Source organism: Misgurnus anguillicaudatus, chromosome 21 (assembly GCF_027580225.2).
Source record: "Misgurnus anguillicaudatus chromosome 21, ASM2758022v2, whole genome shotgun sequence".
Classification (NCBI taxonomy): domain Eukaryota; kingdom Metazoa; phylum Chordata; class Actinopteri; order Cypriniformes; family Cobitidae; genus Misgurnus; species Misgurnus anguillicaudatus.
Window position 1 is genome coordinate 45,988,855 of NC_073357.2, and position 12,349 is coordinate 46,001,203.

A 12,349-nucleotide genomic window follows, 5' to 3' on the forward strand; every position below is an offset into this window, starting at 1 on the left:
GTAGGCAGGCAAATGTTGAAGCAGATTTTTCAGAGACCCTTAATTTTCTCACAATGACGCACAACATGTCAGACTGCAGACTCCAGTGTGAAGACAGCCTTGCTGACTATTCCATGAGTATTTATTTCGGATGCTTTTGCCTCATGTAATAAGAAGTGCACAGGCATACAGTGCACACTTGCTGAATTTAAGAATAAGATCAATGCAATATGTATGTGACAGCATAACAATGTTAATACCATTACATAAGATGTTGGTCCTGCTTGATTAGGCTACTTTGGTGTTTGCATATGAGGAGTAAAGATGTAAACAGGATGGCTAAATTATTTATTGACTTTAACCAAACATGAAAAGGCTATTAAATGAGACATGAGTACCGCTGACAGCGAGATCCCCTCTAAAATCTGTAGGAACAGAATGTTGCACAGCAGCATATTGTACATTTGGTTTTGCTGCATGTACTTTTCCTTTTATAATTCAACAATATGACAGGCTAGGAAAAAACATTTTGCAATCAAACAAGCTTGGTCACATCTGTTCCTCCTGTTCTTCCCTTATTTAACTTTATTTTGTTTCATTTAGACCCAAAATCAATGCTCTTTTGCTTTGTAATTGGTTATTGAGAACGTCATGTCACCTAAAAAGCACAGATTTTTGAGACATAGGACAAAATGTGTTATAACTTTACTTAAAAAATCGTATTATAAATATTTTTCATGTAGATACATATATCAACTGTTTGAAAAACAAAATATACACAAAAAGACACTTTTTACTGTGACTTTTTATTTGTAGTAAATGCATTAGCTAACATAAATGTCATAAGTTGCACTGATTTATTTGTAGCAATCGCCAACAATACATTGTGTTAATATTATTGGATTTTAAGTGAAGATCATGTTTCATGAAGATATTTCCTACCATGAATATATCAAAAATTTATCATTAGTATTATGTGTTGCTCGGTAATTTATTTATTTGGATAATTTTAAAGGCAATTTTTTAATATTTTTATTTTTTGCACACTCAGAATCCAGATTTTCAAAAAGTTGTAACTCGGCCAAATACTGTCCTATCCTAAAAAACCATACATCAATGGAAAACTTGTGTTAAAAAAATGACTTGTTTTGCATTAATTAATTTTTGTTAATGTTAGTTAATGCCAGTAGGCCTACTTTTGTTCATGTTAGTTCATTGTGCATTAGTTACAACTTCTGATTTTAAAAATGTATTGAAAAATGCTAAAAATTAACAACTAAGATGAATTAACGCTTAAAGGTGCAGTGTGTAAATTTTAGCGGCATATAGTGGTGAGGTTGCGAATTGCAACCAAGGGCGCAGTCCACTGACTGAGGGGTAAGCTAGCCGCCACTGGAAAAACATGTCATTGTCATAGACAACTTAGGAAAAAAGTTTGTCCGTTAAGGGCTTCTGTCGAAACATGGCGGAACAAAATGGCGACTTCCACATAAGGGGACCCTCGTGTATGTAGATAAAAACGTCTCATTCTAAGGTTATAAAAGCATAATGGTTCATTATAAAATAAAGCAATAAACCCCGCGAAGCAGTGGGTTACCAGTGCATTTTATAACAGCTAAGGGCCGTTGTTAGGCACGACGCAAAGCGGAGCCTTAGTTGTTATAAAATGCACTGTAACCCCACTGCTTCGCGGGGGTTTATTGCGTTTATAAAACGGTTACATCATATGCATAGCAGGGTTTCACAAAATGAAACACAAATAAGTTGTAATTATATTAGTACAAATATTGCTCTTCCGCCAAACAAAGTTGTTCCTCAGAATCAAGTGCGGCTGCAACAAAGCGCAATTCTCAAGCAACACAGACGCAGCAAAGACACAATGAAAATATAATTTAAGACTGTGGTGTTTATTTTTATAAATCAACATTCATCTAAAATGTACATTTTCAAATATGATCAAATATGGAAGCATGCTTAACTCTTTCCCGTCAGTGTTTTTTTTTAAGTTGCCCGACCCAGTTTTAGTTTAATGCCTAACAGAAAAATCTTCTTTAAATAAACATAAAATATCAAATGAAAGAACAGACCATTCGCTTTCCAACAACAACAACAAAAAAAACGTTTCATCCTACCTTCATTTGTTCTCTTATCAGTTGTCACCTCTTAAATTTTCAAAAGCGGAGATAATTCCATTTTTGTGAAGAACTTTTGTAAGAGATCAGATTCAGAGCCATCAAAACTCACACATTACGCTAAATCCACCACAACGCTGTTGTGTTGAGTAAATGGGTAAGATTGCCATCTAGTGGACAATAGCGGAAATATCCATTTAAGACAAAAACAACCCAGAGAACGTTTTCTCTTTATTGACGAAATGACTCAAAAATATCTATGACATTTATCTGGATATCACCATAATTGTGCAAATGTAGAAAAATTTAAATATGATTAAAGACTGTGGTGTTTATTTTCATAAAGCAGTACGCAGCAACAGTGGCGCAGTGATACTTGTGATGCGGTCTGAACCGTGGGTTTACCGGTGTATTTTATCACGGCTTAGAACGTGTTTCAACCAATCAGAATGAAGAACCAGAACGAGCCGTTTTATAATGGTCTTTTTATGTTTTCTATTTATATTAATAAATAGCTTTTGTTGCAAAGTACCAACCTGACTATGTCCTCCATTACATTTGTCACGGCTCGTAACACTACTGAAGAGAATATAATAATACATTGAAACATTTCAAGCAAGCAATAACCATCATTTCAAATCCAGGTTAATTATAGACCCAATATATTCCGGCTATAAGTAACCCACTTCTAGCAAAAATAAACTTGAATTTCTTTATGTCGTTTTTACTTAAATGTCAACAGTTATAAAAAGGTTGTTTGGTTTTATTTAATTATGTATTTATTTCATTTATTTTGGGGCTATGCTTAGACATCTTTAAAGTGCAAAATTGCTGTGTTGTTTCTTCTATTGTTTTTCAAATCTGAATTCTCCTAATTCATCATTTTACATTTTTTATCTTTGTCATTCTTTTCTCTCTAGTCTGTGTGAATTTCCCAAAACCCTGCTGACAATGTTCTCATCTGGGCTCTAATGATTGTGACTTTGTCTCAGTGCTTTCCTTTGACAGATCATCGGTTGGCTTACAGAACATTGATAGACGCGGCTCACTAACAGGCAAAGTTGGCCTAATGATTCACGCATCAGTGGATTTGAGAGTGACTGTGGCTGACACATGGGATAATCTTCACTACATAATAAAATGAGCTGTTTTACTATCTACATCATTACCCACTGACCACTTCACAGCTTTATTATCTGGCTCAGGTCCCTTTTATCAGACACAATATTTAATGTTTGTTTTGCTTGAGCATCAATGCCTTTGTGTTTTGAGTCTGAGTACCTCCCTCTGATATAATGGGGAGTCTGTTCAGCTGACAAATGAGAGTCTAGCAATAGCAAGAGACCTCTGGTGCTCTGGTAAAGTGTTGCAGCCCTTTAGTGTAATTGACAGTTCAGATACAGCTAGGTGAGTCCCCCTGTTGCTATGCTGAAGCTTTTCAGCTCCCCTAAGCCAACCAGAAACTGCACTGTACCTTTTCTGTCACGGGGGTGGTACCCAGTTCAATTTTAGGGGTACAAAAATAGGTCCTTAAGGAACAGTAATGTACCCAAAAAAGTACAACATTGTATTATGTTTAGAATACCTGACTTTTAAGTATCCTTTCAAAGTCAAAATCACTTTTGAAACCATTCTTTTTTTGTCTTCCAGCCTATTTTTAGTCATCCAGGCTTGGTTGAACTCCTAAAACATTTGTATGAATGGCAGAAAAAACTTCAATAAATGGATGTCCTGCCACTCCAGAATAAATTCAGCAAATGCTGTTTCCAATAAATGAAGTCATATCTGAACGAGCAGTCGTGGTTGCAAATATGGCTAGCTAATATGATTTCACCAACTTAATGTGACACGTGCATAAATAAGCATGTCTGCTCTTAGTAAATAATTCAAACATTAAAGTCGAGGTAAAAGGGCCCTAATACACTTAGCTTGATCACCTGAAGGCACAGAGAAATCACATACCCACACAAAATCAATTTCAACACGTCTTTCCAGCTCAAGTAACCTGAATCTCTCAAGAGGATTCACTAGTTAGGAGAAGGGTGGGAGATCATTGACGTGCCAGCCGAGGGAGTGAGAATCCAAACATCTTTGAACCAAAGCAAATATGCGTGAATCTTGTTAGTTTGAGGGAATACTTAAATAAGCCTGGAAGATAACAAATTCCGATCTCTCCCACACTATTGTTTCCTCTTTGGGATTTGCCATCAAAGCACAAAATTCACTTCGCCACAAAAACAAACAGCTTCTTTTAGTGGCTCAGGAAAGCTTTGTTTTTCCAATAATCTAAATGGAAGCTTTTAAAAGAGATTAAAGGAAAGCACCACCGTTTTTCAATATTTTACGGTGTTTCTGCCTCAGCTTGGACGAATTGATGCATGCCTGGCTTTTTTCAATGCGTGCACTTTTGGTCTTTGTGCGGCGCCTTGTGACTGTGTTGGCATTTAGCTTAGCCCCATTCATTCCCTAGAATCCAAACAGGGATGAACTCAGAAGCCACCAAACACTCCCACGCTCTCACATTTAAAGACTGTCACATGAGTAGCCACATGAGTAAATGTGGTGGCACAAAATAAAACTTTTGTTTGGAGCCTTAGGAATGAATGGGGCTAGGCTAAATGCTAACACGTTCACAAAGCGCTGTACAAAGACTAAAAGTGCACACATTGAAAAAAGATAGGTATGTATTAATTCATAAGTTGAGGTAAGAACATAAAATATTGAAAAACGGTGGTGTTTTCCTTTAAGCATGGGAGGTTTTTAACTTAAATCATAACCAATTTAGCGCATGAAAAATGGCTACAAAGTGCCATTTATAGTGCCACAATAGTACCGATGCTTATGCCTGGTTTACTGCAACTGCCGGTGTGTATTTTTGGTTCTGTTGCTCTTTTAGTCTGGATTTTACACCCTATGGCAATGCTGTCCTATCCTGTTATGGTCTCTTCAAAAATGCTCTACACTATTATGACAGTAATGACACCCTCAGGACCTTAATTTAGCAGTTTGGAGAAAAGTTATGTGAATAATGACCGTGAAAAGGGAAATATTCTGCTAATATGAAACTGTTCAAATGACATATTTATGAAATGATTTTTCAGCGAAGATGATGAAAATAGCGCTGGTTTGACGTGAATGCTGAGCACAACTAGCAAGGAATTTGTTATATTAATAAGGTAGGACTGCGCGCGCAGAGGGAAACGTTTCTGACAAGCAATAATACATGTGGTAATTGGAATGATATGACTCATGCAACCCACAGAGCAGTCAAACAGAGTCCTGCTTCTGCTTGACAAAGGATCATATTGAAGCAACTAGGACATGATCAAAGTGAAGGTTTGCATTGCATCATATCAATAGAAAACAACATAATGCCTCTTCCTGTACGCAGAATGAGATTAATAAACAAACATTTGTAAACATCTTTTACGTCAGCCTGTTGCAAATACGTTTCTTGAATATTTTGTAGATGTGTAGATGTTATTCTACCTATACTTGTTGTTATTTTTAGACGTTTAATAAAGGCTGCACACTTAAAGGAGACTGGCACAATATACATTCTAAGGCAACAGAAATAAAAGTGCTAAAAGGTTCCTAGAAGCAATGCCATAGAAGAACCACTTCACTCTTAAAAATAAAGGTGCTTCACAATGCCATTGAAAAACCTTTTTTGTCTAAATGGTTCCATAAGGAACCTTTAACATCCAAAGAACCTTTTTGTTTCATAAAAGGTTAAAAAGGTTCCTAAGATTATAAAAATGTATAAAAGAAATAGTTCTTTAAAGAACCATTGATTGAAAGGTTCTTTGTGGAACCAAACATTTTTCTCTATGGCATTGTTGTTTTTATTTTTAAGATTGTAAGTTCTCCAAAGAATTTTACTTCACTTATCTGAATAACCTTTATCCATTTCGAAGTACCTTGTGTACAACAAAAACGTGCTGTGGATGTTAAAGGTTCTTTATGGAACCCTTAAATCCAAACAAAGATTTTAGGAAGCTTTATTATTAGGAATGTAAGCCTGTATTTACCATTATTGTATGAGTGACTAAAACACATACAATGTCAAAAAAATAAATTTTTGTATGTTGTATTTTACGTAAAGTTTTTAATTTTATTTCTTAATTTAAAGCTTTACATTAAATGCTTACATATTTACCGTTTTAAATAAAAAAAATTCAAATGAATTGGGTATGAGGTAAGGTGTGGGTGGGTGGTGATGGGTTATAAATTCCCACTATAGATTGATAATGTCTACATATTCCTGTTAGTGTTACGGCCCATCTTAGCATCAGCACTCTTTTTTTACTTTTCTACAGATTTAAACCGTTTTGGGAAGTACATCTCATAGATACTTGTGTACTTTAATTTATAATAGCCTATCAAATATGAGACACAGAGCAAAACGACTGAATTACAGACATTTAGAGAAATATATAGTTTGGCACAAAATAGTGGGTTGAGGGCATATACTTTAAACCTCAGACTTTAAATTTCAGACCTATAGGACTTAATTCATAGTCATTCATTTAATGTTGCCAATGCACGTTAGAAACGAATCAAATTTAGACTTTCTTTACTCAAAAAAAATGCATAAACAATAAAAATAAATAATAAATAGTAATTCCTAAACACTGATTCAATTTTTATCACCCCTCGTTTTCTCTCTTGTTTTGGATGAAAACCGGGCAACTTTACGCAATGAGTCATCATCATCGTCCTTATTACGCATGGACCAAAATCAATGTATAAGGTGGAGCAAAAGAAGTAAAGAAGTGAGTGTTGTCTCAGTAGAGCAGACAGCTGGAAGTGTATCTTCATCTCAATACAGAGGACCTGTTCAATTTGGGCTTTGACCATGGAGAGCTACAAACTCTGGACAGCAACGATGGCGTGCGCGGTGCTGCTTTCCTTTGCTCACGGTGCTGAAATGGACTTGGACAACGAACCTGTGTTAGAAACGAGAGCCTTGAGGGATTTTTACCCGAAGGATCCAAACTTAACCAACGAAAAGCAGCTCGTAAGTATTGCGTAATCTTCTTTAACGTCTTAAGAGCAAATGCATTCATAAAACTTTTTTATTTACGTGACCATGTTTACAGCTCGGGGCTTTACATGACGTTTTGACCAAACTGCAGACTAAACGCATCTCACTTTGGGAAAAGAAGTTTGGGCGCGTTCCCACAGTGAGTAAAACAAGACTTCAATTAAAAATGTTATTTAAACAATTGCTTCACTGGTTGTTACTTGAATATGCTACATTGAATTAAAAGAGTTATTTCAATGAAATGCGTTTTGTAAACATTAAAATCCACTAGATGATTATGTGATCCGATCTGGAGTTCATCCGACTATGCAATATTAAATCATTGTGTGAACTTCTTTATGAAATTAATGCATGCAGTTTTCTAACACTGATGCTTTGTTTTCACCTCAGTGCGACGTTGGGGAGCAGTGCGCCATTAGAAAAGGAGCAAGAATTGGCAAAATGTGTGACTGTCCACGTGGAGCGTTTTGTAATTACTTTTTGCTGAAGTGCTTGTGAAGAAGATGGAATGTGAATTGAAAACACAGAAGTTACAGATATTTGTACATTGTCATTTCTATTTTTATGATCTTAAAGTGCTATCAGAAGAACGGATGCATTGGAAAGATTGTTCATTTTTTCGCTGCTCTTGATGTGTACTGAAACCTAATAAATTTTGTGTTGTGTTTTCTAAAGCAGTCTTTGTGGTTCCTAGTATCATAATGGCATATACATTATTTGCTTGAATGCACATGAAAACATGTTTATTATGAAATATATCCGCACTATTAATTGTAGTATAATTCAGTTAATATTATGCTAAAATGTGACTTAAATCATATGCATTTCAGAAATGTATAAACTCGTGTAAAATTTAATGTTGTTAGCAGCATACTGATTTTATTGAATCATTTTATTCATCCACGTTATAGTTTGGACTACACTTAATCCTCAATAATATAAGAAGATGTGATTAAACACATTTTACAGGTATCTCATTCTATTTGCATGTCTTCATCAGGCTTTAAGGGGGTAAAAATATATGACATTTTTGTATTACAGGAACTGACTCATAAGTGATGAGGAGAAAAAGTGCAGAGACAGTACAGGCTGTCCCATGATTTGTTCTGCATGAGAGACTGAGTCCAGCATGAATCCAAGCAGCAAAATGCACCAAAATTCCCTGAGATGTCAGTCAAATGTTTTTTCACTTCTTGTTAAATTTATTTGCGTTTATTAATATTTTACAGATATCAATCAGAAATCACAGAGAACTAGGATGTGTAGGCTATTGTGTTACTCTTGAATAGTCAACTGTGGCTTCATTTTTATCTTTGGACCACAACACAGCTTCATGATACAGGTAATCAAACTACAAAAGCTGTCACTGGGGCAGTACACTTTCTAAAAGTTCACCTTTATACGTAAAGAGTGGAAGTGAATAACTCAAAGGTACATATTAGTATCAAATGTACGCATACTCTAATTGGTAGGCTACATATTTGGACATTTTAAAGGAGCATTTCACCCGTAGAAACATTAATCTTTATTAAAAGTGGTCATATTTGTAGTCGAAATGTAACATACATTTCGAATTTGGTGCCAATTTAACAGAGAAAGGGGTGTTTGTAGTCTCACCCCATCAACAAAGATATTAGACTTCCTGCTTTCAATGATGCAAAATGATGATTTTTACATCATTAAAAGAAGGAAGTGCAACACTGAAATTTGTATTTCTCCTGTCTCAGCGGCCACTGAGGAAATAATGCACGGCCATTCAAAACATGACTGGGGTTCTAACTATACAAAGCTTAATGCACATGGGTGAATTGTCCCATTAAAGTCGTCCCAGAGACTGAGAATGAATTAATCAGAAATGAGAGCCTTTTAAGTGAAAACAATATTTAGATAGCAGATACTGTATACAGTGCCATGAGTATTCAGAAAGAGAAAATTGCTCTTTTTGCTGTGGAGACAAGAAATGTATAAGATAAATATATAAGGCAAAATTATACAGAATGTTACATTTTATTAAAATTTTATTATGTTTCAACACATACATGCTTTACCAACAAAGAACAACAACCTGACTTACGGTATTTGTGTTGTCACCAAATGCAAGACTCAGACTGCAGAAGCAATGGATCAAACTGATACTACACATTATCTGCTTTCCATGTGTAAACAATAAATGCATCAGGACACAGCTCATCACTTAACACTTGGAGACAGTAATCCCAATAAGCTCACATTAGATAAAAGAATTAAAATTCAAACAGGTGAAAAATAAAATGTGACGTTTTGTACTACTGTCTCATATTCACCTTTTAATGTTTAGACATTTCTTGACTCCACAGCAAAAATAGCAATTTTGCCTTTCTTGTCCCAGTACTTATGAAGGGCACTGTAAAACATTTTTTTTTCAACATTTCAATCAAATTGAGCAGTGATGTTATGTGTTTATACACACCACATTTAACAGATTGCCAGATTGTCAAATATGAGTCAAATAGGTCAAACACATTTTTAAATAGGAGGGTGATTCTCATGAAAACTTGGTTTTAAAAATGTCACGCATGAAAATGTAAAAATTGCTTAAATTTACTTTTTTTCCCACCAGACATTGACAAAACAAAGTCTGGAGTAGATGGGAACATTAATTTAAAAACTTTTACTTATCATTTAACACTTTTTGTAACATAATTTAAAAAATTAGTCCTAAAAAATCTCATTACCGCAACAGTCAGAAAACATCAACACTGACATATTTTCAAAATGACATGACAAACCTGAAAGAACATAATTTGGAGATTCTGCACATGCATTTAAAATCAAAGTATTATGCTTCCATTAATTAAATTAACATTTAATAAGCCTCTGTTGCGGTAATGATAATCAAAATGTCGTGTAAGCATTCTGACCAGACAATATTTCAAATTAACTGTAAAAAAATGATCTTACCTGGTAGCCATCTTGAAGTAACTGGTCCATGTGCTTTGTCACTCAAAATCAAACTTTATTAAAATTCTGTATGTGTGCTTAAACTGTTCTCAAAAAGTGTTGCGGAGGATGAGAACATCAGCCATGGACACATCATTTTCCTAATTTTTCTTCATTATTATTATACATGAATATTCAGTAAATATTTTTTCTGTCATCTAAAGTAGTCTAGCAAAACATCCATTTATTTTTTTTCTTAATATTTTTGTGTTAATTTGATTAAAATACAACATAACGCATGTTCACGGACACATTGCTGTAATGAGAATTTCAGCAGAAAATGAGATAAAATTTACAATTATAAATTCTTATGTTGAAATCACACATTGTTCAAGGTAGAACACAGTATTGTGTTAATTCTGATGCTTTTTAATGTTACTATATTACACATTTTAAAGCTAAAATCATTAGTGCCGTGGTGTTTCAATGGTTTCGTGAGAATCACCCAGGACTGGATTGTATTGCTGCTCATACTTTGATGTACTTTAAAGGTTCTGTTCTTCCTATGTTTTTGAAGCTTTGATTGTGTTTAAAGTGCGCAATATAACGTGTTCATGTTTCACGTGTAAAAAAAACTCGGTATTTCAATTTACTTATCTCTATAGCGCTGTTTTCACTGTCCTAAAAAAAAACACTCTGATGTCTTCCTTGTTCAAGTCCCTCCTTCAGAAATACTTAACAAGTACTGATTGTGTAGTTTGTTCAGTGTGTTGACATTCAACAGCAGCTTAGCTTAGCCAGAGCAGTTTGAGCTTAGCTGGCGACTGACGTATTCCTGTGGGCGGAGTTTAGTCAAAAACTATATTGATGTCATTCAGCCAGGAAGTAGAGGGCCGTAGTCCAAACGGTCCGTTCGCTGTAGGCTTTGAAAGCGGAATTCTGTTAAAGAAAATATATCGCCTGGCAGTGAACTTTGAGCTTTATCATTTTACAGGTATTATTTATGCTCTCAGCAACATTATACACTAACTAAAGTTTGAAATATAGGATCAGGAAAAACGTGACCTTTAATAGCACCAATTAAATTTACACCTTTGAGGCATTTTGCGTTTTCATTATTTACAGTTATTCATTTGGTTGTGAAATTGCATTTAGAGTGAAAGAAAACTGTCTATGTGTGAGCAAAGCTATGTGAGGTGTAATAAAAATGTAATTTGCTTGGAGTATTTACACGAGATTAAAAAATGACCACTGAGACCATGTAAACACAATTAGCCATTTACACTCAAACTACTAGTCTCACATGGAAATCTATCTAAATAAATGACAGACAAGACATTTAGGTTTGTCATTTAAATCTTCACTGATCTCATTGTGAGTGATGAAAAAAATTATGTTCAGAAAACAGATGCTGAAGTTCATCTTGCTACTATGTAATATGCAAGGAATAAATGACGACAGGTCGTTGAATTACTTGAAATTGAATCATTCACACCCAAGGTGGTAACGTTACACCCAGGGTGTGCATTATTTTCAAATCATTCAAAGGACCGGAGTCAATTATTCGACTTATACCACAAGCATTGCTCTGGTGGTTATTTAAAGACATTTGACAGGTTAGGTGTGCATTTAACAAAAAAATAAGCAACACCTGTGAAACATTTCTCAACCAATCAGAATAAAAGCATTAAACAGGCCCGTGGTATAAAAGTACTATAATCTGAGACTAATTAGGTCTGGAAAATCCTGTTATTGTTCACCTAAAATATTTTTTTTATATAAAATATAGTGAGCATTTTATTGAAGAAAAGCCACTACAAAGAAAAAAGGTCAATATTAGAAAAACAAGAATAATGTATCTTTCCCTCAAATTTTCACATTCTTTGGAGTATGATATTGTGTAATGATATAAGTAAGGAGTAACTGATGACAAGCTGTTGAATTATTTGAAAATAATGCACACAAGATGGTAATGTGACATGACGTGAAGCCAATATAATGCATTATTTTCAAATAAATCAAAGGACCGGAGTCAATTATTTCACTTATACTTATATGGTTACCTCAAACATTGCTCTGATAGTTATTTAAAAAACATTTCACAGTTTAGGTGTGCGTTTATCAAAAAAGAATAATTTTTAACCAATCAGAAGAAAGCATTCATCAGTCCTGTGGTAGAGCCCGACCGATATATCGGCAGGCCGATATTAGGCATTTTCCAAACTATCGGTATTGGCATTCATAATGGCTGATAAATGAATATTAAAAAAAA

General features: G+C 34.6%; 1 protein-coding gene across 1 annotated transcript; it reads left to right on the forward strand.

Annotated features, from left to right (window-relative positions):
- Positions 1-6,843: 6,843 nt before the first annotated feature.
- On the forward strand, positions 6,844-7,842 carry cart3 (cocaine- and amphetamine-regulated transcript 3). The gene is made up of 3 exons (XM_055210051.2): positions 6,844-7,131; positions 7,214-7,297; positions 7,549-7,842. Exons 1-3 carry the CDS (start codon positions 6,970-6,972, stop codon positions 7,654-7,656), a joined length of 354 nt encoding a protein of 117 aa, XP_055066026.1. The 5' UTR covers positions 6,844-6,969; the 3' UTR covers positions 7,657-7,842.
- Positions 7,843-12,349: the final 4,507 nt, after the last annotated feature.